We start from the raw sequence: 24,421 nt of genomic DNA on the forward strand, positions 1-24,421 counted from the left end.
ATGGGTGTGTAAATTTGCAGATGACACTAAAGTCGGTGGAGTTGTGGACAGTGCGGAAGGATGTTACAAGTTACAGAGGGACATAGATAAGCTGCAGCGCTGGGCTGAGAGATGGCAAATGGTGTTTAATGCAGAGAAGTGTGAGGTGATTCATTTTGGAAGGAATGACAGGAAGACTGAGTACTGGGATAATGGTAAGATTCTTGGCAGTGTGGAAGAGCAGAGAGATCTCGGTGTCCATGTACATAGATCCCTGAAAGTTGCCACCCAGGTTGAGAGGGTTAGAACATAGAACAATACAGCGCAGTACAGGCCCTTCGGCCCACGATGTTGCACCGAAACAAAAGCCATCTAACCTACACTATGCCATTATCATCCATAAGTTTATCCAATAAACTTTTAAATGCCCTCAATGTTGGCGAGTTCACTACTGTAGCAGGTAGGGCATTCCACGGCCTCACTACTCTTTGCGTAAAGAACCTACCTCTGACCTCTGTCCTATATCTATTACCCCTCAGTTTAAAGTTATGATTGTTAAGAAGGCGTATGGTGTGTTAGCTTTTATTGGTAGAGGGATTGAGATTAGGAGCCATAAGGTCATGTTGCAGCTATACAACAGTCTGGTGCGGCCACATTTGGAGTATTGCGTGCAATTTTGGTCGCCGCATTATAGGAAGGCTGTGGAAGCATTGGAAAGGGTGCAGAGGAGATTTACCAAAATGTTGCCTGGTATGGAGGGAAGAGCTTATGAGGAAAGGCTGAGGGACCTGAGGCTGTTTTCGTTAGAGAGAAGGTTAAGAGGTGACTTAATTGAGGCATACAAGATGATCAGAGGATTGGATAGGGTGGACAGTGAGAGCCTTTTTCCTCGGATGGTGATGTCTAGCACGAGGGGACATATCTTTAAATTGAGGGGAGATAGATATAAGACAGATGTCAGAGGTAGGTTCTTTACTCAGAGAGTAGTATGGGCGTGGAATGCCGTGCCTGCAACAGTAGTGGACTCGCCAACACTAAGGACATTCAAATGGTCATTGGATAGACATATGGACAATAAGGGAATAGTGTAGATGGGCTTTAGAGTGGCTTCACAGGTCGGCGCAACAATGAGGGCTGAAGGGCCTGTACTGCGCTGTAATGTTCTATATTCTAAGCGGTGTGTTGGATTATTGAGCATTACTCGGACTTGAGCCACGTGACAGTATCAGAAAGATACCTGGCGACTCAAGAACAAAGGTGATAGAACAGAGCAATTAAACTAAGGCTAAAGTTAGCAGCAACAATAGAGAACTGTGCTAACTGTGCTACTGGTTCAATAAATGAGATTGAACTAACTTCAAGGTCTGGAGTATCTTCTGGTTAAAGCTGCATCCAGTTGCAGCCTGTGTTATCCCAGAGTCCATAAGACAACACCCACTTACCATTATGTAACCCCCCCCCCCCCGGGTCCGTCAATGTGTTGGTTGCCGTGAAGGCCACGCTCTTGCTGAATACCTTCCTCGAAGCATGCCTGATATGCCTGACCCATCCAGCTTTTCCTTACCCTCATCTGGTCCCTAGCACTTAGGTGCTCTCTGAGAGAAGAAGTACTTCCTCATTTCAATCCTGAATGGCTTACCCCTTATTATTAGCTTGTGACCCCTCGTTCTGGACGTCCCCATCATCGAGAAAATTCTTCCCACATCTAACCTGTCCGGTCCCGTCAGGATTTTATAAGTTTCTATGAAGTTCCCTCTCATTCTTCTAAACCCCAGTGAGTACAAACCCCCGTCGATCCAGTATGTCAGTCCTGCCATCCCGGGAATTAGTCGGGTGAACCTTCGCTGAAGACCTTCAATGGCAAGAATGTCCTTCCTCAAACTAGGAGGACATCAAAGACATTACAGCCTAAATTCCCTCTCTTTTGATGGCACTGTACCACAGGGGGAGGGGGAGGTAACTGTTATTCACCACACTCTATTTCAGCCGTTTTCCTGTCAACTGGAAATAAGCTGAGGTCAAATGGGCAAATCCAATGAGCCGGTCTGTAATATTATGAATCATCCACATCGACAAAGATGCCTACCCCAACCAGAGGGGAACTGAACATCCATCTCTAGCTCTAATTCCCAAACAGAAAATGCTGCCAATAATCAGCAAATCAGACTGCTTCCACCCTTTGAATCGTCACAATGCCCGGCTGATTGACGGCAGCTTCGGACCAATAGGAAGAGAGGAGGTGGGGCTGGAGGAGCGTGCGGAGCGGCTGGTCCTCCAACCAATCTGCAAATGAGGCGGGGCATGGATGGAGCATGCGCAGTGAGTAAAGGCGATTGGGAGATGCTTCTTTTTTGGAAAGAAAGCGGTGAGTGAAAAAAGCAGAGACGAATAGTGCAAAGGAGCCGGCCGGTGGAAAGGCTTCGTAAACTTGTGTGAAATGTAAAAATCGAAAAAGAGCTTTCCGATTACACTGGGAGCCGCAGGTTTTCTTTCCTTTTAAAAACGACGCCATGTTTCTCACGAACAATGTACGACAGAGCGCATGCGCAGCCGCCATTTTTGTTGGAGCAATTTAAAAACAATACAGAACATGTAAAACAATCATATTTATCCATGCTCACCCCCCCCCCCCCAACTATATCCAAGTTTCAATGGATTCCTCCAGGCCCCTGTCTCGCCCATCACCCTGGTCCCATTAAGATGTACACCGCCATTCCCCTCCAACCATCTGTTCCAATAATAAACCTTTGACGTCAGCAACTTTCCACTCACTGCGCCCCACCCAAACAAAGTAATAATAATCTTTATTGTCACAAGTAGGCTTTCATTAACACCAATGAAGTTACTGTGAAAAGCCCCTGGTCGCCACATTCCAGCACCTGTTCGGGTTCACGGATTCAGAATGTCCAAATTACCTAACAGCACGTCTTTCGGGAGTTGGTGGAAACTGGAGCACCCGTAGGAAACCCACGCAGACATCGGAAGAATGTGCAGACTCCCCACAGACAGCATCCCAAGCCGGGAATTGAACCTGGCACTGTGAAGCAAAGTATGCAATCTTTTCAAAAAGCCAATGGGAACAACTTGTCCATCAAACTGCTTCACACTTTGAGTTACAATGTTTTATTGATGAGGCAGAAGGACGAAGTGTGTTCAAATCAATAATATTTGTACTTTATAGATAAAGCACATCATTCTCCTTCACGTGCCTCTCCTAACTCTCACCATCTACTTCTCTCTAATAGTTGCCAGAGTCTTGTGTCGTCCCAGACGGGGTGAGAGGTTCCCTTCCCTGAAGGACCTTAGTGAACCAGTTGGGTTTTTACAACAAGCCAGCAGCTTTCATTGTCACTATTTCCTTGTGTCGGCCCCACAAATTACCGATTCATTCAGCTCAAGTTCACAACCTGCCTTTGTGTTTTTGTGGCTTCTCTCTCACTCTCTTTTTTCTGTATTAAATCAATTGCACAGGGTGTTAGAAGGGGAAGATTTGCAGTTGGCAAACTGAAAGCAAAATTCCATCAGGATCTGACAGAGTCGCCCAATGAGTCCTAATAAGAGTTGAACATGGAAGGAAATAGCACCGTTCACATTGGGGAGAAACCGTACACGTGCTCTGTGTGTGGACGAGGCTTCAGCCGATCATCGGGCCTGTCAAAACACAAATGCAGTTACAGTGGGGAGAAATCATGGAAATGTGGGTATTGTGAAAGAGGATTTGATTACCCAATTGAGCTGGAAACTCATCGGCGCACTCACACTGGGGAGAGGCTGTTCACTTGCTCTGAGTGTGGGAAGGGATTCACTCAATCCTCCAACTTGTTGGCTCACCAGCGAGTTCACACTGATGAGAGACCTTTCAAATGTCCAGACTGTGAGAAGTGCTATAAAACCTCTAGGGAAGTGATGCGCCATCAACGTGTTCACACTGATGAGAAACCATTCAGGTGCACTCACTGTGGGACAGGGTTCAAGCGATCATCGGATCTCATGGTACACCAGCGAGTTCACACTGGGGAAAGACCATTCACCTGTTTCGAGTGTGGGAAGAAATTTGCTCAGTCATCCACCCTGCTGACTCACCGACGGGTTCACACTGGGGAGAGGCCGTTCACCTGCTCCAAGTGTGGGAAAGGATTCACTACCTCAACCAACCTTCTGGAGCATCAGCGTGTTCACAGTGGGGAGAAGCCGTTCACCTGTGCTGTCTGTTTTAAGGAATTTGCTCACTCCTCTACCTTGCTGAGACACCAGCAAGTTCACAAGTAACAGCAATAATGTGATGTTCCTCTAAATCACACTCAGAACTGATTTATGTTTATTGGGGTCTGTTTCTGCTGATGTTAATATACTCCATCCCACTTATAGGTGTTAATATTCTGGATAAAACAGAAATAAATCAGCTTTATCTTAAACATTGTGTTGAATCTTTTTAATACCTCAAACACAAGTTAGCTCCTTTTGAAGGACTCTTAACTCTCCCCAGTTCCCTCCATCCTCACCTCCAACAACAAGAGTGAGGAGCTCACGGAGCTTCTTTATCACTAAGATTGAGAACATCCAATCTGCTGTCTCTGCTGCTTCCCTCCCTTCCAGTAGCTCTCCGGGACACTGTCTCTAAAGTTTCCCACTGTCGGAGTTCTGAACTCACATATTTCTCCACTTTCTCTCCCATCTCCCCTCATGCCCTTTCAGTTCAACTTGTCCACGGGACCCACCTCCTGCTCCATTTCACAAATGTTGAATTCTTTACCCGTCAGTCTGGCCTCAATAAAACTCGAGATGGATTTGTAGGCATAGTATTATTTATTTTTAACCAACTTGCAAGTCTGACTCACTTCTCAGGGACACAGAACCAGTCTCCTGGACCCCTTGGAACCGAATGAGGTCCGAGACAAAGGGATCTCTGCAAATACATTCAAATGGCATCAAGTTTCACATACAGATTCCCATAGGTCATCCTATACCCCTCCTGACCTGGCCATACATCCTAATTGGCTCACTTCTCATTCCTTAACCCTGGGCCTCTTGTTGCCCAGCATCCTTTTCCCCTCCTCTACCAGACACCTCTGCCCCTTCCTTGCCATGCTTCCTGAAATCCTTTGTCCTTTGTCTTTTGTGAACTCACTAGAATTAAACTGGCCAAAAAACTAGGGATAACCCTGGGAATTACAGGCCAGTTAGTCTTACTTCGGTGGTAGGCAAAGTAATGGAAAGGGTACTGAAGGATAGGATTTCTGAGCATCTGGAAAGACACTGCTTGATTAGGGATAGTCAGCACGGATTTGTGAGGGATAGGTCTTGCCTTACAAATCTTATTGAATTCTTTGAGGAGGTGACCAAGCATGTGGATGAAGGTAAAGCAGTGGATGTAGTGTACATGGATTTTAGTAAGGCATTTGATAAAGTTCCCCATGGTAGGCTTATGCAGAAAGTAAGGAGGCATGGGATAGTGGGAAATTTGGCCAGTTGGATAACGAACTGGCTAACCGATAGAAGTCAGAGAGTGGTGGTGGATGGCAAATATTCAGCCTGGATCCCAGTTACCAGTGGCGTACCGCAGGGATCAGTTCTGGGTCCTCTGCTGTTCGTGATTTTCATTAATGACTTGGATGAGGGAGTTGAAGGGTGGGTCAGTAAATCTGCAAACGATACGAAGATTGGTGGAGTTGTGGATAGTAAGGAGGGCTGTTGTCGGCTGCAAAGAGACATAGATAGGATGCAGAGCTGGGCTGAGAAGTGGCAGATGGCGTTTAACCCTGAAAAGTGTGAGGTTGTCCATTTTGGAAGGACAAATATGAATGCGGAATACAGGGTTATCGGTAGAGTTCTTGGCAATGTGGAGGAGCAGAGAGATCTTGGGGTCTATGTTCATACATCTTTGAAAGTTGCCACTCAAGTGGATAGAGCTGTGAAGAAAGCCTATGGTGTGCTCGCGTTCATTAACAGAGGGATTGAATTTAAGAGCCGTGAGGTGATGATGCAGCTGTACAAAACTTTGGTAAGGCCACATTTGGAGTACTGTGTACAGTTCTGGTCGCCTCATTTTAGGAAGGATGTGGAAGCTCTGGAAAAGGTGCAAAGAAGATTTACCAGGATGTTGCCTGGAATGGAGAGTAGGTCTTACGAGGAAAGGTTGAGGGCGCTAGGCCTTTTCTCATTAGAGCGGAGAAGGATGAGGGGCGACTTGATAGAGGTTTATAAGATGATCAGGGGAATAGATAGAGTAGACAGTCAGAGACTTTTTCCCCGGGTGGAACAAACCATTACAAGGGGACATAAATTTAAGGTGAAAGGTGGAAGATATAGGAGGGATATCAGAGGTAGGTTCTTTACCCAGAGAGTAGTGGGGGCATGGAATGCACTGCCTGTGGAAGTAGTTGAGTCGGAAACATTAGGGACCTTCAAGCAGCTATTGGATAGGTACATGGATTACGGTAAAATGATATAGTGTAGATTTATTTGTTCTTAAGGGCAGCACGGTAGCATTGTGGATAGCACAATTGCTTCACAGCTCCAGGGTCCCAGGTTCGATTCCGGCTTGGGTCATTGTCTGTGCGGAGTCTGCACATCCTCCCCGTGTCTGCGTGGGTTTCCTCCGGGTGCTCCGGTTTCCTCCCACAGTCCAAAGATGTGCGGGTTAGGTGAATTGGCCAATGATAAATTGCCCTTAGTGTCCAAATTGCCCTTGGTGTTGGGTGGAGGTGTTGACCTTGGGTAGGGTGCTCTTTCCAAGAGCCGGTGCAGACTCAATGGTCCGAATGGCCTCCTTCTGCACTGTAAATTCAATGATAATCTATGATTAATCTAGGACAAAGGTTCGGCACAACATCGTGGGCCGAAGGGCCTGTTCTGTGCTGTATTTTCTATGTTCTATGTACATCTACATTACTGTAACTAATATTTAAACAAACTTTTATATCACATTCATCATTCCCTCCTTTTATCATTTCATGATAACCTATCTATTCAATCCGTAGCTACGGCCCCTCATCTACAAGATTCGTCGCTGCATTTCCAATTCCTGTTGCAGCCCCCCGTCATCCGCTGCACCCTCATGGATCCTAACAGCCAAGATTCTAGGGGCGTCCATCTGTTCCAGTGCACCCCGCATTCTACCCATCACGCATTTAAGGATGGCCAGGCCGAGTGCCACTGCTAAATACATGGCCATATTTATCAACCAGTCCTTCCAACCTCCAAACCCCCAGTTACTCCAAGAGCCAGGGTCCTGCATTCCGTCCAGGTGATCCCGTATGCGATCCATAAATTTAGTGATGTTAGCGATTAGGTCTTGAACTCCCATGATACACTTGCCCTGCACTATGGCACATACCCCACACTCTCGGGCCAGAAGATAGTCAAGAGCATACCGGTTCTGCATTGAAAACAACCGCAGCTGAGACAATTCCTTGGTTATTGCCCCGAGGGCTCCCAAGGTTTCGTTTCCCAGGATGGTAAGGCCACAAATAAAATAATTCCTATCGCTGACCGCCAAGGAACCCCCCACACCTCCCAGTGTCAAGACCCTCAGAATTCCCCACCTGGCTGAGTGGCCCCGGATGGGTGTGAGAACCTGAGGTTTTTTCCAGTTCTCGCAGAATTCAGCAGAGACTGCCCGGCGTGCTAACTGATTGTGCAATATCCACGCAGAGGGGCAGGGGACTGTGGTAGGGACTTGAGTCCCGACAGCAATTTGGAGGGAAATGGGGGTGACAAAACATTGGTCGCTGTGCCATTAAAAAAAAAGTAGTATCCTTGCTCCGTGTACAGGCTAGCATCACAATCAGTATATCGGTTGCGTAGGGATCCCCAGTAGCCCAGTTTATCCAGCTTTGGAACGCCCATTCGGGCCTCCCAGCAATGCGTAAAGCCCTAGTCCCAACAGTGATATGAGAGACATTCGCCCAACCACAAAGGAGCTGGAGGCCGGCGTTCAATGGAACGCAGGTGGTGTTGTAACAGACGCATTGGCCAGACGCCTGAGTGATATGTACACTTTCTGTCCGTACAGGTGGGGAACAGACATGTTATATTCGTTTCCACCTCTACCAGCAAACAGCCGTACCCGTCACTGCCAAAACAATTCTCGTACGACCGGGAGTCTCTATTGGGAGTGAAGTGGCTAGGTATGTACGCCCTCCACCGTTGCAGCCTATCATACTGTGAGTGGGAATTATCCCGAGGAAGGAGAAGGCAAATAGCCGGTGGTGCTGAACCCGGATCGTAAGGAAGAGAGACTTGCTCGGGCGTTGGCTCGGAACGCTGACAATGAACCACCGTTTGGGGAGTGCCCCAAAGCGGTGAAACAGAAAATAACCTAGACACCGATGCGGGGTTCGGGTAGCAGACAACCCGTCCCTGGCCATACAAGCGGTGGTAAATCTGGTAGAAGAGATTCATACTACCTGGGTTTTCCTCAGTCTGGGTCCTAAATGAATTAAGTGTATCTCCTTATAACCTACGTTCTAGTTGTACTCCCCTCCTTACACGCCCCGTCCTCTCTCTAGTCCCCCTCTCTCTCTCACAACCTCTTCCTACTCTCTCCTGACGGTCTGATTTTACCTTTATCGCACCAATCTTAACACATCCAAAATCAAATTTACATGTACTCCAAAAACAAGGCAATGTCCATGTAATGTTCCCTTCCCTTCGCAGGGACTGGTGTAATTGCTTCATGAGTCCTGCATTGTCCGTTAACCTGATGACCTTCCATGAGTCGATACCATGTCCTCGTATATAGGGACAGCGAAGAACATCACCTCTGCACAAACAAAATGTCCTTGTAGTTTGGTTGGGGTTACAGATGTAGATGATATTTCCCTTTTCCATGTCTGTCGCCGATGTCACTCCAAGCGAGGCGAGGCCGAAGATTACACAGCGGTGCGCAGCCACCCCATCATGCTTCACACCTGTAAAACAGCGCTGGGGAAGGGAGGCAGGTTGGTAACCGACCTTTTTACAGTGGTAGAGGTGGACCCAATTTACAGTGGTGGAGGTGGACCCAAGCACTCCGCCCCTCCACTTTAACTGCAGTGGGGGTGGTAAGGAGAACTTGGAAGGGTCTCTGCCATGTGGCTCCGACCCTTTCCGAGTCCAATTTTTGACCATGACATAACTACCGGGCTGCACTGAAAGTGAGCTAGGTAATGGGGGCGGTGGCGGGTGAGCCGCGCGGACCTGGCCATGGAGCTCTTTGAGGACCTTAGTGAGGGCTAGAACATAGGTGGTCATTTCTTCAGTCATATGGTGAAACTGAACCAGTCTGGGAACATGCAGGTTGCAGGGAGTTCTAAGGGGCCTGCCATAAAAGATCTCGGCAGGAGAGAGTCGGGCCGGTCCTGCAGGTGTAACCCGCAGCTGGAAGAGGACAACGGGGAGAAACTTAAGCCATGTCAGTCCCATGTCTGCTCTTAATTTAGCCAATTTAGTTTTGAGGGTCTGATTGTGTCAATCAACCAACCCGGCCACCTGCGGTCTGTACGCACAGTGTAACTGCTGGCGTATGCCCAACTGGGAGCAGAACTCTCTATTAATCTGTCCAATAAAGTGAGGCCTGTTATCAGAACTTAACTGAGCTGGTATACTGTACCGGGGAATGATTTCCCGCATCAGAACTTTAACCACAGTAGCAGCTTTATTATCGGTAGTCGGATACGCCTCGACCCATCTGCTGAACACATCCACAATGACCAAAACATATTTATAACATTGACACCTTTCCAACTCAATGTAATCCATTTGGAGCGTCTCAAAGGGACCACTGGGCAACGGGGTTTGCCTCATACCACAAGGTATACCTTTGCCGGTGGAATATTGCTGACAAATCAAACACCGATCACTGATACTCTGGGCCAGCCCCTGCATTTTAGGGTGCCACCAAGTGTCCAGCAACAAATCACTAGTCCCGCGAGCCCCACAATGAGTTGCAAAGTGTACACATTCGATGATCCATAAAGCCAGTACATCAGACATACAGGTCTGATGTGCTGGCGTGGTCCATAAAGAGGAAACAGAATCATATGTACAACCTAACCGTTTCCACATTTGTTTATCACTCTCAGGAGCGCCCTCCTGTAACCTTATGACGTCTTGGATGGTTGGCATTGGCTTTTCAGAAGCAGACCTATTTATAGTAGATCGTTTAGACTGACTTAACATTTTAGGCACCATCACTTCCTGAATTTGCGCGGCTGCACAATCTGCTTGTTCATTACCAACGTCAACTGGGGTCGGAAATTGCGCGGGCATAAGGAGGACCTGCAGTAGGTCATTAACTAAACCCCGGTGGGATATTCCCGGTGGGATATTTCCGTGCCGGCCGAGGTAAGCAATCCCTTATTCTTCCAGAGCTGTGGGTTGGCTGAAGTCGAGTGTTAATCGTTTCAGGGACCTCAAAATATTTTATGGAAGTGCCGTCTGGCATTACTTGAAGTGTGTACTCTGTTGGATCTGAATGATCCACTGCCCTCCTTACCATAGGCCCCATATCCTTGGCATGGTACTGGTCGTGGTCCTGACGTGTAATATGAGGGCTGACAGAAGCTGACTGTGGCCATAAATGTGGTGGTATTGTAACAAAATCGGCTGTACCTTCTTTTCCCGTGACTGTGGCTGTAACCTTGACTGGCCATTCGGTCCCAATTAACGGCCGGTATTTGTCCTCCAACTCCCTGTTTTGTCCGGTTCTGTCATAGGCCAGGGTAACGTGGTGCAGTGAATGTTCAATGTCTAACGTCCACCACTGGGGAGTGATAGAAATATAGCACTGTTGCTTCATCCTCCATGATTGAACCGTTACCCCTTCATCTCCGCACTCTAGCTGTAGCTGGAAGATACACAGTAAATCTCGGGCCAACAAGTTACAGTCCAATCCAGTAGTCACCACAAACTGATGATCTGCAGACTTATTCTCGTAAGTGACTGTCACAGGTTCAGAAATAGGATACTCACACACCTGTCCTTGGAACCCCGACAAATGCTGCGTGTGGTCAGATAGTGGTAGTCGAAGTTCTGATTGCACCGAAGACATGGCTGCTCCAGTTTCGATTACAAATGGGCAGTGTTGATCTCCTATCTGCAGAGCAATAATAGGTTCCCTGTCCGATTGGAAAGTCCTTATGACTAAATTAGCTAGTCAATCCTGTGTTGGGAAAGGGTTTGCCTGGGAGAAGTCAGTGTATCTCGTCTGTCCTCCCCTTGGTGGGTACTCCCTCCTTTGGGTCGGGTAGTCTCCTTCTGCTGCCCGTCTTTTAAAGGGGCATTCCTGTTGCCAGTGATCTGCACGGCCGCAGTTAAAACATGTATTGTTCCCTCTATATCTGCCCCGTCCTCTTTTCCCAGAAGACCAATGGCCCCTCAGAGGTGACGGCAGTTGTGAAGCTGTTGGTGCATACGGTGGGCCATAAAGAGGAGCTGAAAGTCCATTTGGGTGGCTTTGATATCCTACCCCATGTTGATCCACCCACCCAAGGTCACAATATTGGGGTTCCAGCTGGTAAGCCACCGTATCTGCCGCTGGTTGGGGTCTCAGATCATCCTTTTTCATTACATACTCAGCCTTGATCTTTGTAACTGAGCCTCCTTCCTGGCCTACACCCTCCTTCCAATAAAATCTGACTGCCCTGGCCATCTGAGAAGGGTCGTTCTCTGTCCAATTCATGTTATTATATTTCACGGCGGTAGCCACGGAAGGTGGTAGGCAATGCATTAACATAGCACAATATTGAGGGGAATTCTGACCATTTTGGTACAGCAAGTCATCTGACTGCCCACAGTAGATTTCATTAAAACGTTCCAGAAATTCCTCTGGCTCTTCAGTCTTTTTAGGTTTGAGGTCTAAGATAGCAGAAATATTGAAGGGCTTTTGAAATGTGACATTCAACGCATTCAGGATATGTGCCTGTCTATGATCGTCCAAAGCATGGGCTTGCTGAAGTGTGGCGTGGCTGGCATAATTCAAGTGATTGAGATGATTGCGGTACTCTGCTGGTGTTAAAACCTGCTGGACTAGGGCCCAGAGGTCCCTTGAATCAGCTTGATAAACTGAGATGGTAGTTCTCAGATAATCCACGAAAGCAGCAGGAGATTTCTTCCTGTCTGGGATTGCAGCCAGAATAGCCATCATCTCACTGGGTCTCCATGGGAAATAAACGTCTATCGTGGGCTGGGCGGACGCCGTGACAGCAGCAGCGTTTGGTATTTTCCTAATCGGCAACTGTCTCAGAGTCTCACTAGGGGGCGCTCTAGCGGATTCCTCTGGCTCTTCAAAGACTTCACCGTCCTTCCCTTCCATTAGGGGGAGCTCCAGCTCCTCAGAACCATTCCCATCCTCTTTCTTTGTTCTCATACTTTTCTGTCCTACCATATCGGTCTGAAGGGATGTAGGTGGTATGCGTTATTGTTTCTGGATAGGATCAGGCCTCTCTCTCGTTGTCCACTATCGGGTCCTAGAGCTAACTGGGCTTGTTGAACAGAGCTCCCCTTCTCTAACAAACGGTGAAGATGCTGAAATAGGACCGAAGCTATCAACCGAAGGGGATGGAGAGGCTGGCATGATTTGAATCTGGGGAGCAGTGACTGGATATAAATTATGATACCCTGGTTGTTCCGGAATTAGTGCAGACAATGCTACTGGTGCAGTTGAGACTCTGGCCGTCATGGTCCAATTCTCTGGGTCCTCATCTCCTTCTGTCAATGCAAGGCCAGCCATTGAACTACGTAGCCCATTTTTAAACTCGAGTCCACCCTCTCTTTACTTGCACGTTTTTTTTGAATGCACACTCCTTTTTCAAGATCTCCAGAGTTTTCTGGTTCCCCCTTTCACTAATTGGAATCCCCATTTTAAGGGCATTTTCTTGCCAACTTAATAACATGATCTTATCCCTCTCATGTTGACAATATTGTCTCCATAATCTAATTAACTCTTTAGCTTTCATCCTTTGGCTCTCGTTTTTTAAATTTATTTGCCTTTTTATAATCAATGGCAATTTTTGCTACTTGGCAAAATTATTTAAAAGGTTTTAACAGTGTTCTTTTAAAACTTAAAATGTTTGAAAATTCAAATTGAATTACTGCAACCTGCAAGCTTAGCTCTGATCTCAACTCAGAACTGAATTTATGATTTTTTAACACAAACTTGTATAACTTTTACAACTTAATTAATTATTTATCTTAACAATTTTTCTTTTAACAAGTTTTTCTTATATTCACAAAAATGTTGGCTGCTATCAATGAGGGAGCAGTTAGCTGCGGTGATTTACACCGGAGCAAAGTCAACTGTCATCTCCAGATTTACACTTTTTAAAATGGTGTCAGTGAGTTTCTTTAAGTTTCTATTAATTCACAAATAAAATAAAATAAACATTATTTCAAGTGATTCAAACTTAAGATTCTGGCAATTTCAATCAATTGCTTGGTAAAATAATAAACTTTAATCAAAGAGGTGGAGAAATCCACTGGTTTCCTTTAATTAATTCAAAACGTAAATTTGCTGGAGTTTCACTGACCCAAAAGAAAGGTATCCGATTACACCACTGTTATCTCAAAGCCAATGTGAGAAACACTGTCTGTAGTCTTTAACTTTGGCTGCTGTTATCCCTTTGAGAGACTTCTGCTTTAACTAACATGCAGCATCCAGTTCTATGGATGTTCTTTTGTTTTGAAATTTATCCGAACATTTCCCCATAATCTCTAACTAGTCCTCAAGACTGTGTTTCTTGCCACTACAGTCCAAGGATACAATTTTAGCTTAATCAACTACAGATTTAAAAATACTCATGGAACTCAACCCTCCTTCCTGAGGTCCCATCAGTTCATCAAAAACACTCACACATGGAATTAAGCCATCAATTCGATGCCGCATCAATCCCAAAACTACACACGTATGGAATTAAACCATCAATTCGATGTCCCATCAATCCCAAAACTACACACACATCGATTTAAACCATCAATTTCGATGTCCCATCTAAATGTTCCAGGATTTAGATGCTTCAGGCGGGATAGAGGGGGATGTAAAAGGGGAGGTGGAGTTGCGCTACTTGTTCGGGAGAATATCACAGCTGTACTGCGAGAGGACACCTCAGAGGGCAGTGAGGCTATATGGGTAGAGATCAGGAATAAGAAGGGTGCAGTCACAATGTTGGGGGTATACTACAGGCCTCCCAACAGCCAGCGGGAGATAGAGGAGCAGATAGGTAGACAGATTTTGGACAAGAATAAAAACAACAGGGTTGTGGTGATGAGAGACTTCAACTTCCCCAATATTGACTGGGACTCACTTAGTGCCAGGGGCTTAGACGGGGCGGAGTTTGTAAGGAGCATCCAGGAGGGCTTCTTAAAACAATATGTAGACAGTCCAACTAGGGAAAGGGCGGTACTGGACCTGGTATTGGGGAATGAGCCCGGCCAGGTGGTAGATGTTTCAGTAGGGGAGCATTTCGGTAACAGTGACCACAATTCAGTAAGTTTTAAAGTACTGGTGGACAAGGATAAGAGTGGTCCGAGGATGAATGTGCTAAATTGGGGGAAGGCTAATTATAACAATATTAGGCGGGAACTGAAGAACATAGATTGGGGGCGGATGTTTGAGGGCAAATCAACATCTGACATGTGAGAGGCTTTCAAGTGGCAGTTGAAAGGAATACAGGACCGGCATGTTCCTGTGAGGAAGAAAGATAAATACGGCAATTTTCGGGAATCTTGGATGACGAGTGATATTGTAGTCCTCGTCAAAAAGAAAAAGGAGGCATTTGTCAGGGCTAAAAGGCTGGGAACAGACGAAGCCTGTGTGGAATATAAGGAAAGTAGGAAGGAACTTAAGCAAGGAGTCAGGAGGGCTGGAAGGGGTCACGAAAAGTCATTGGCAAATAGGGTTAAGGAAAATCCCAAGGCTTTTTACACGTACATAAAAAGCAAGAGGGTAGCCAGGGAAAGGGTTGGCCCACTGAAGGATAGGCAAGGGAATCTATGTGTGGAGCCAGAGGAAATGGGCAAGGTACTAAATGAATACTTTGCCTCAGTATTCACCAAAGAGAAGGAATTGGTAGATGTTGAGTCTGGAGAAGAGGGTGTAGATAGCCTGGGTCACATTGTGATCCAAAAAGACGAGGTGTTGGGTGTCTTAAAAAATATTAAGGTAGATAAGTCCCCAGGGCCTGATGGGATCTACCCCAGAATACTGAAGGAGGCTGGAGAGGAAATTGCTGAGGCCTTGACAGAAATCTTTGGATCCTTGCTGTCTTCAGGGGATGTCCCGGAGGACTTGAGAATAGCCAATGTTGTTCCTCTATTTAAGAAGGGTAGCAAGGATAATCCCGGGAACTACAGGCCGGTGAGCCTTACTTCAGTGGTAGGGAAATTACTGGAGAGAATTCTTCGAGACAGGATCTACTCCCATTTGGAAGCAAATGGACGTATTAGTGAGAAGCAGCACGGTTTTGTGAAGGGGAGGTCGTGTCTCACTAACTTGATAGAGTTTTTCGAGGAGGTCACTAAGATGATTGATGCAGGTAGGGCAGTAGATGTTGTCTATATGGACTTCAGTAAGGCCTTTGACAAGTTCCCTCATGGTAGACTAGTACAAAAGGTGAAGTCACACGGGATCAGGGGTGAGCTGGCAAGGTGGATAGAGAACTGGCTAGGCCTGTGGGCGGAGCTGGAATGTGATTCTGTCTTTTTGCTTTCATTTTGAGCTGGCAGCTGCAGTGTGTCTTAGCTTTGCTCTCAGTTGGAAAGCTGCATTCAAACCAAGCAAATGTGTATTGATCTCTCTGCAACCTAAAGATCACTTGATGATTTCAAAGTAATATCTGTTTCTGTAGAGAATTTAAACCTGCTGCCTTTATTTAAAAATGGTTGTTGTTTGGAAAGTTATTAAGGATTATCTATATAGTATTGTACCTGTGGGGATAATTTGTGTGTTGGTAGTTGATAAACTTTACGGTGTGTTTATAAAATATTAACTGGATTTGTAGAATAAACATTATTTTTGTTTAAAAATACTTTTAGTTCGCTGTTGCATCACACCTGTAAAGTGGGCCCCTCTGCTCCTCATAACCAAAATCTATTAAAAGTTGTGGATCAAGTGAACTCCATGATATACTTTGGAGTTTTCTGAACCCTGGTCCTTAACCAAATAGTCAATACATTCCTGATGATTTTATAAAGTTATTAGATGGTGATTTCTTACAGATATCCTGGCCTTGAAAAATATCCTTATTTACTTTTCACAACTGATTTCTGACTAACCTCGCTATTTCCAAGCTACGAGCCTGTTTTCCTAATTTCTTGATGACAGACCATAGATAACACACTGAAGTGATAAGAATGGTCAGAATCAGCAATGCAACACTTGAGCTGCCACCAAGAATAAATGTCAAAACCTTTCCACTAAAATGTCATAACCATTGACCCTCTTCACCTGTACATCATTTCACACAATTCTAAATTGTCATAAGTACAAAAGTTTATGCACAGACTTTAAAGATTCTCCAACTCTCTGTTCACCTGTATCCACCTTGTGGATATTTTCTAACTGATTCTGCATCCTCAGTAACTTAATTTGTCCTTCTAAACCTATTTAGAAATCCTATTTAGGATAGACTGGCAATCCCCATCACCCTCTTTTCCAATCCCCAGGATACCTCTCACTCTGGGCGGCATGGTAACACAGTGGTTAGCACTAGTGCTTCACAGCACCAGAGACCCGGGTTCGATTCCCGGCTTGGGTCATTGTCTGTGTGGAGTCTGTACGTTCTCCCTGTGTCTGTGTGGGTTTCCTCCGAGTGCCCTGGTTTCCTCCCACAGTCCAAAGATGTGCAGGTTAGGTGGATTTGCCATGCTAAATTGCCTCTTAGTATCCAAAAGATTAGGTGAGGTTACTGGGTTAGGAAGATAAGGTTGAGGCGTGGGCTTGAGTAAGGTGCTCTTTCCAAGGGCAGACTCGATGGGTCGAATGGCTTTCTTCTGCACGTAAATTCAGTTCACTCCCAGTCTGTCTATTTTCTGTGTCAGGCTATCTGTCAGTCGTTCCTTGTAATATGTCAATACCATTGTAGTGTAATGCCTTCAGTTAAGAACTTCTCCATTCATGTTTAACTGATACTGTTGATTCTGAAGCCTCTATGAAAGTAAGGGAGAGAAGGAAATTGACCACCAGAGTCAATATCGCCAAGTATTCCCAAATATGGGCGGCACAGTAGCACAGTGGTTAGCGCTGTTGCTTCACAGTGCCAGGGTCCCAGGTTCAATTCCTGGCTTCGGTCATTGTCTGTGTGGAGTCTGCACGTTCTCTCCGTGACTGCGTGGGTTTCCTCCCACAAGTCCTGAAAGACGTGCTGTCAGGTAATTTGGACATTCTAAATTCTCCCTCTGTGTACCCGAACATGCGCCGGAATGTGGCGACTAGGGGCTTTTCATAGGAACTTCATTGCAGTGTTAATGTAAGACTACTTGTGACAATAAAGATTAGTATTATTATCCAATGCTTTATACTCAATCATCAAAACATAATTCACAGCTTTCACTTCTTAGCTGCACCTCTTTCCAAACATCGTGATCCATTTCCCTCAGGATTTGTTCCTGGATTTAATATTTTCCTGCTTTGTGCCCTTGTTTTGTAATGAGATGTGCTTCAGTATCCAATACAATTTGAATTACAAATGTGACAGACAAACAATGGGAAACAAGTCACTCAGTTACACTAATCCCATGGTGCTCATGTTCAGATTCACAACAGTCAGCTTATCTCTCAAATGTCGGTATTTTACAGTGAAAAGATGTAGGTAGTTGCTGTGACTTTTATTTGTGACTCGTTCAATTGGGTATTGCGTAAATACTGTTTGTAGGTTTAGTGAGCACAATATAATCTACTAATATCCAACACATTGAATTGCAAAGAAGGTTAAATTGAGATTTACTGGAGCTGTTCAACATTGTGAATGTGAGGTGACATAGTGGGGATTGGGCGGTCTGTTCGAGCGGATAGGAAGAAATTGTTTCCACTGACGAAGGCCAGCAACCAGCCAGCTGAGATATAAGACAACTAAAGAAACATGTATTTGCTTTTACATCACACGTTTTGAGCAGAAGAGCCTCAAAGTGGCTGCAATTGTAATTATAGTTGTAAGGATTATTTGAATTAGCATTGCATGAAAATGACAGCTAACCAGCAAAGGGGGTGCCTGGATTTGAACAAGAACCTCTATGATCTACAGTCAAATATTGGGATGAGGTCCTGAAAGCAGAATTTGGGGAGCTAGGAAGTAGATTAAAAAACTGGACCCAGTGGTAGTAATCTCTGGATTTCATGCTAGTGAGTATAGAAATAAGGGGCGCGATTCTCCGCTCCGGCGCCGGTTGGGAGAATCGCCTGGGTCGCCAAATGTTCCTGCGACGCCGGTCCGGCGCCCTCCCGCGATTCTCCCAAGCGGCGAGAACGGCTCCGTCGATTTCCGCGCGGCGCAGGCCGGAGAATCGCCCGAGACGCCCAAAATGGCGATTCTCCGGCACCCCTGCTCTTCTCAGGCCCGGATGGGCCGAGCGGCCAGCCCAAAACGGCGGGTTCCCCCCGGCGCCGTCCACACCTGGTCGCTGCCGGCGGGAACAGCGCGGGAATGCTGGGGGGGGCGGCCTGCGGGGGCGGGGAGGGGGGATCCTGCACTGGGGGGGTCCTCAAATGGGGTCTGGCCCGCGATCAGTGCCCACCGATCGTCGTGCCGTCCTCTCTGAAGGAGAGCCTCCTTTCTTCCACAGCCCCGCAAGATCCGTCTGACATCTTCTTGCGGGGCGGACTCGGAGAGGACGGCAACCACGCATGCGCAGGTGATGCCAGTTATGCGGCGCCGGCCGCGTCATGTATGCGGCGCCGCCTTTACGCGGCGCCAAGGCCTGGCACGTGTAAATGACGCGGCGCCGCTCCTAGCCCATTATCGGGCCCAGAATCGGTCGGGATAGGGGATGTTTCGCGACGTCGTGAACCTCGACGGCGTTCACGACAGCACAAACACTCTGCCTCCATTTCGGAGAATCCCGCCCAGGATGTTAGTCCAGATGAATGTGTGGCTGGAGAAATGGTGCAGGAGGGAGGGCTGCACATTCTCCCCGTGTCTGCATGGGTTTCACCCCCAAACCCAATGATGTGCATGGTGGGTGGATTGGCCACGCTAAATTGCGCCTTAATTGGAAAAAAATAATCGAGTACTCTAAATTCTTTTTAAAAGGAGGAAGGGCTTTAGATTTCTGGGACATTGGGAAAGTTTTTGAGGACGGTGGGACCTGTAAAAGATGGATAGCCTGCACCTGGACCAAAATGGGATCAGTGTCCTTGTTAACTTGGCCTGGGATCCTGAGAGAAGGTTCAGCAGGGATAGATGCACAGCCAGAATTAGAGGAGACATCAAGTGAGTCAGGAAGGCACAGAATGTCTCAACTAGTTAAGTCACAAGGGAATTTGGCAAGATTGGATGGTATTTTAATGTGAGGATTCTTGACGAACAAGACAGATGAATTGAGGGCACAATTTGAAACATGGGGATATGATGTTATTGCTGACACTGAGTTGAGAGAGGTACAGGATTGACAGTTCAATATTCCAGGATATAGGATCTTCAGGTGAGATAGGGAAGGATGTAAAAGGGGAGGGGGTGTCACAATTTTGATCAGTGAATCAATTGCAGCAGTCATTTAAAAAAATATATATTTATTCAAGTTTTTCAACAAATTTTCAACAAACACAAAAAGAACACAAGTAGAAATTATACATTGGATTTCCCCCATGTACAGTAACCCCCCATATAACAGTAAAAAGCAGAAATAGGAAAAAAAGCCCACCTTAACCCAAACACCACCCCAAGAGAAATGCCCCCCCCCCCCCCCCCCCCACCCCTCACCGCCCCTGCGCTGCTGCTGCTGCTGACCTCCTCCTAACGCTCCGTGAGATAGTCTAGGAACGGTTGCCACTGCCTGAGGAACCCCTGCACAGACCCACGCATGGCAAACTTTATCCTCTCCAGCTTGATGAACCCTGCCATGTCATTGATCCAAGCTTCCACACTAGGGGGCTTCACATCCTCCCATAGTAGCAAAATCCTCCGCCGGGCTACCAGGGACGCAAAGGCCAGAATACCGGCCTCTTTCGGCTCCTGCACTCCCGGCTCGTCTGATACCCCAAATAATGCTAATCCTCAGCTCGGCTTGACCCGGGCGTTCACCACCTTGGACATAGTCCTCGCAAAACCCCTCCAAAACCCATCTAGTGCCGGGCACGACCAGAACATATTGACGTGATTTACCGAGCTGCCCGGGCACCTCCCACATCTGTCCTCAACTCCAAAGAACCGACTCAACCTCGCCCTTGTCATATGCGCTCTGTGAGTAACCTTGAACTGTATTAGGCTGAGCCTGGCGCAAGAGGAGGAAGAATTAACCCTACTCAGGGCATCAACCCACAGACCCTCATCTATCTCCTCCCCAAGCTCCTCCTTCCACTTGCCCTTTAACTGCTCCACCGAGGCCTCCTCCTCTTCCTGCAGCTCCTGATAAATCGCCGAATCCTTGCCTTCTCCAACCCATACACCCGAAATCACCCTGTCCTGAATCCCACGTGCCGGAAGCAGCGGGAATTCCCTCACCTGCCGCTTCACAAACGCCCTCAATTGCATGTACATAAAAGTGTTTCCCGGGGGTAGCCAAACTTCTCCAACGCCCCTCGGCTCGCAAACGTCCCTTCGATGAACAGGTCCCCCATTCTTCTAATCCCTGCCCGATGTCAGCTCCGAAACCCCCCATCAATCCTTCCCGGGCTGAACCGATGCTTCTCACGAATCGGGGACCAAACCGAGGCCCCCAACCTCGCCCCTGTGTCGCCTCCACTGCCCCCAGATCTTTAGCGTCGCCGCCACCTCCGGGCTCGTGGTGTACCTTGTCGGCGAGAGCGGCAGCGGTGCCATCACCAGCGCCCTCAGGCTCGTGCCCACACAGGACGCCATCTCTAACCTCTTCCACGCTACCCCCTCTCCCTCCATTACCCACTTACGGATCATCGCCACATTGGCTGCCCAATAATAGCCACACAGATTCGGCAGCGCCAGCTCCCCCCTATCCCTGCTACGCTCCAGAAACACCCTCTTCACCCTCGGGTCTTATTCGCCCACACAAATCCCATGATGCTCCTGCTTACCCGTTTGAAAAAGGCCTTGGGGATCAAAATGGGAAGGCACTGGAACACAAAGAGAAACCTCGGAAGGACCCTACCCGCCAGTGAGAGTGGCAGCATATCCCATCTTTTAAAATCCTCCTCCATCTGCTCCACCAACCGCGTAAAATTAAGCTTGTGCAGGGCCCCCCAACTCCTAGCTACTTGGATTCCCAGGTACCGAAAGCTCCTTTCCGCCCTCTTCAGTGGTAACTCGTCTATCCCTCTTCCCTGGTCCCCTGAGGGCACCACAAAGAGCTCACTCTTCCCTACGTTGAGTTTGTACCCCGAAAAGTCCCCAAACTCCCTGAGGATCCGCATGACCTCCGCCATCCCCTCCACTGGATCCGCAACATACAACAACAGATTATCGGCATACAACGACACCCGGTGTTCCTTTCCCCCCCGAACCAATCCCTCCATTTCCTGGACTCCCTCAGTGCCATGGGCAGCGGCTCAATGGCCAGTGCAAACAACAAGGGGACAGGATACCCCTGTCTCGTCCCCTGGTACAGCCGAAAGTACTCCGACCTCCGCCGGTTGGTAGCCACACTCGCCACCGGGGCTCTATATAGCAGTCTGACCCAGCTGATGAACCCCTCCCCGAACCCAAACCTCCGCAACACTTCCCAAAGATACTCCCACTCCACCCGATCAAAGGCCTTCTCCACGCCCATAGCTGCCACTACCTCCGCTTCCCCCTCCACCAAGGGCATCATAATCACATTGAGGAGCCTCCGCACATTTGTATTTAGCTGCCTACCCTTCACAAATCCCGTCTGGTCCTCATGAATCACCCCGGGGACCCAGTCCTCAATTCTCATAGCCAGCACCTTCGCCAGCAACTTAGCGTCAATATTGAGGAGCGAGATGGATCTATACGACCCACATTGCAATGGATCCTTGTCCCGCTTCAAGATCAAAGAAATCAGCACCCTGGACATTGTCGGGGGCAGGGTCCCCCCCCCTCCCTCGTCTTATTAAAAGTCCTCACTAGCAACGGGCCCAGCAGGTCCACGTATTTCCTATAAAATTCACCCGGGAACCCATCTAGCCCCGGGGCCTTCCCCGCCTGCATGCTCTCCAATCCTTTAACCAGCTCCTCCAGCCCAGTCGGCGCCCCCAAACCAGCCACCTGCTCCTCCTCCACCCTTGGGAACCTCAGCTGATCTAGGAATCGTCGCATCCCCTCCTCCCCCACTGGGGGGCTCAGACCTGTACAGATCCCCATAGAAGGCCCTAAACAAATTGTTTATTCTCATCGCACTCCGCACCGTATTCCCCCTTCTATCCCGAACTCCACCAATCTCCCTCGCTGCCTCCCTCTTACGAAGCTGATGTGCCAGCATCCGACTCGCCTTCTCCCCATACTCATAAACCGCCCCTTGCGCTTTCCTCCACTGTGCCTCTGCTTTCCCCATAGTCATCAGGTCGAATTCCGTCTGGAGGTTCTGTCGCTCCCTAAGTAGCCCCTCCTCGGGGGCCTCTGCATAACTCCTGTCCACCCTTAAAATCTCCCCCACCAACCTCTCCCTCTCCCTCCTCTCTCTCTTCTTCCTGTGGGCCCTAATGGAGATTAGCTCTCCCCTGACCACCGCCTTCAACGCCTCCCAGACTACCCCCACCTGCACCTCCCCGTTGTCATTGGCCTCCAAGTATCTTTCAATACACCCCCGCACCCGCCCGCACACCCCCTCATCGGCCAACAGTCCCACATCAAGGCGCCACAGCGGCCGCTGGTCCCTCTCCTCCCCCAACTCCAGCTCCACCCAATGCGGGGCGTGGTCCGAGATGGCTATGGCCGAGTATTCCGTTCCCTCCACCTTCGGGATTAGCGCCCTACTCAAAATGAAAAAATCTATCCGGGAGTCGGCTCTATTGACGTGGAAAAGGAAGGAAAATTCCCTGGCCTGCGGCCTGGCAAACCTCCATGGATCCACTCCCCCCATCTGGTCCATAAACCCCCTGAGCACCTTGGCCGCAGCCGGCCTCTTACCCGTCCTGGACCTAGAGCGGCCCAGTGCTGGGTCCAGCACCGTGTTAAAGTCCCCCCCCATTATCAAGCTTCCTACCTCCAGATCCGGAATCTGCCCCAACATGCATTTCATAAATCCGGCATCATCCCAATTCGGGGCACATACGTTCACCAGTACCACCCGCACCCCCTGCAACCTACCGCTCACCATCACATATCGACCTCCATTATCCGCTACAATATTCAGTGCCTCGAATGACACCCGCTTCCGCACCAGTATTGCAACCCCTATGTTCTTCGCATCCAGCCCTAAATGAAAGACCTGCCCTACCCATCCCTTTCTCAGCCTAACCTGATCTGCCACCTGCAAATGTGTCTCCTGGAGCATATCCACGCCTGGCTTCAGTCCCTTTAAGTGCGCGAACACCTGGGCCCTCTTGACCGGCACGTTCAGGCCCCTCACATTCCAAGTTATCAGCCGGATCAGGGGGCTACTCCCCCCCCCCACCCCTCCCGCCGACTAGCCATCTCCTTTTCTGGGCCAGCCATGTGCCTGCGCCTCCCGCACCCATAGTCCCTCAGGCAGCGTACTCCCCGATCACCTCTCCTACTTCCAGCTCCCCTTTGGCCAATGCAGCAGCAACCCAGTTCCCTCCCCTCCTCCCCCCACTAGATCCTCATCTAGCCATTTTGCTCCCCCCATGACACTCCCGTAAGTCAGCTGACTCCTGCTGACCCCGGCCTCTCCCGCCAATCCATCGACCCCCCAGTGTGAGAATCCCCCCATCCCTTGGCAGTCAGTGTGCGCTCCTCTCCAGCACTGCCCCCCCCCCCTCCCCCCGGCCCCGCACCCGTCCTTCCCTAGCACGGGAAAAAGCCAGCGCGTTCCGTCTGAGCCGGCCCCGCCCCCTCTGGCGCAGCTCCTTTTTGCGGCCTTACCCCAACTCCCCATCCCCGGGCCTCCACCCCCCCTCTTCCTCCGCGGGGCCCTGCCCCTCCAACACCCACAGAGGGGTTGCAATACTGGTGCGGAAGCGGGTGTCATTCGAGGCACTGAATATTGTAGCGGATAATGGAGGTCGATATGTGATGGTGAGCGGTAGGTTGCAGGGGGTGCGGGTGGTACTGGTGAACGTATGTGCCCCGAGACGCCCACACTCTCCCACAGCCCCCACATCAAAACCATTCACCCATCCCCACCCAGCACCGAAACAAAAAGAACATTTCCCAAACGCAGTAAACATCCCCCCACGACAAACCCTCAGTTTGAG

General features: G+C 48.5%; 1 protein-coding gene across 1 annotated transcript in view; it reads left to right on the plus strand.

The window, feature by feature from the left end:
- The first annotated feature begins 2,270 nt into the window (after positions 1–2,270).
- LOC140420835 (uncharacterized) overlaps positions 2,271–24,421 on the plus strand; it is an 89,466-nt gene continuing 67,315 nt past the window's right edge. Inside the window, exons 1-2 of the mRNA XM_072504908.1 lie at positions 2,271–2,344; positions 3,451–4,232. Coding sequence (XP_072361009.1) covers positions 3,547–4,232 — 686 coding nt within the window. The 5' untranslated portion in view covers positions 2,271–2,344; positions 3,451–3,546. The remainder of the gene's footprint in view (positions 2,345–3,450; positions 4,233–24,421) is intronic.

Source organism: Scyliorhinus torazame, chromosome 5 (genome assembly GCF_047496885.1).
Source record: "Scyliorhinus torazame isolate Kashiwa2021f chromosome 5, sScyTor2.1, whole genome shotgun sequence".
Taxonomy (NCBI): Eukaryota; Metazoa; Chordata; class Chondrichthyes; order Carcharhiniformes; family Scyliorhinidae; genus Scyliorhinus; species Scyliorhinus torazame.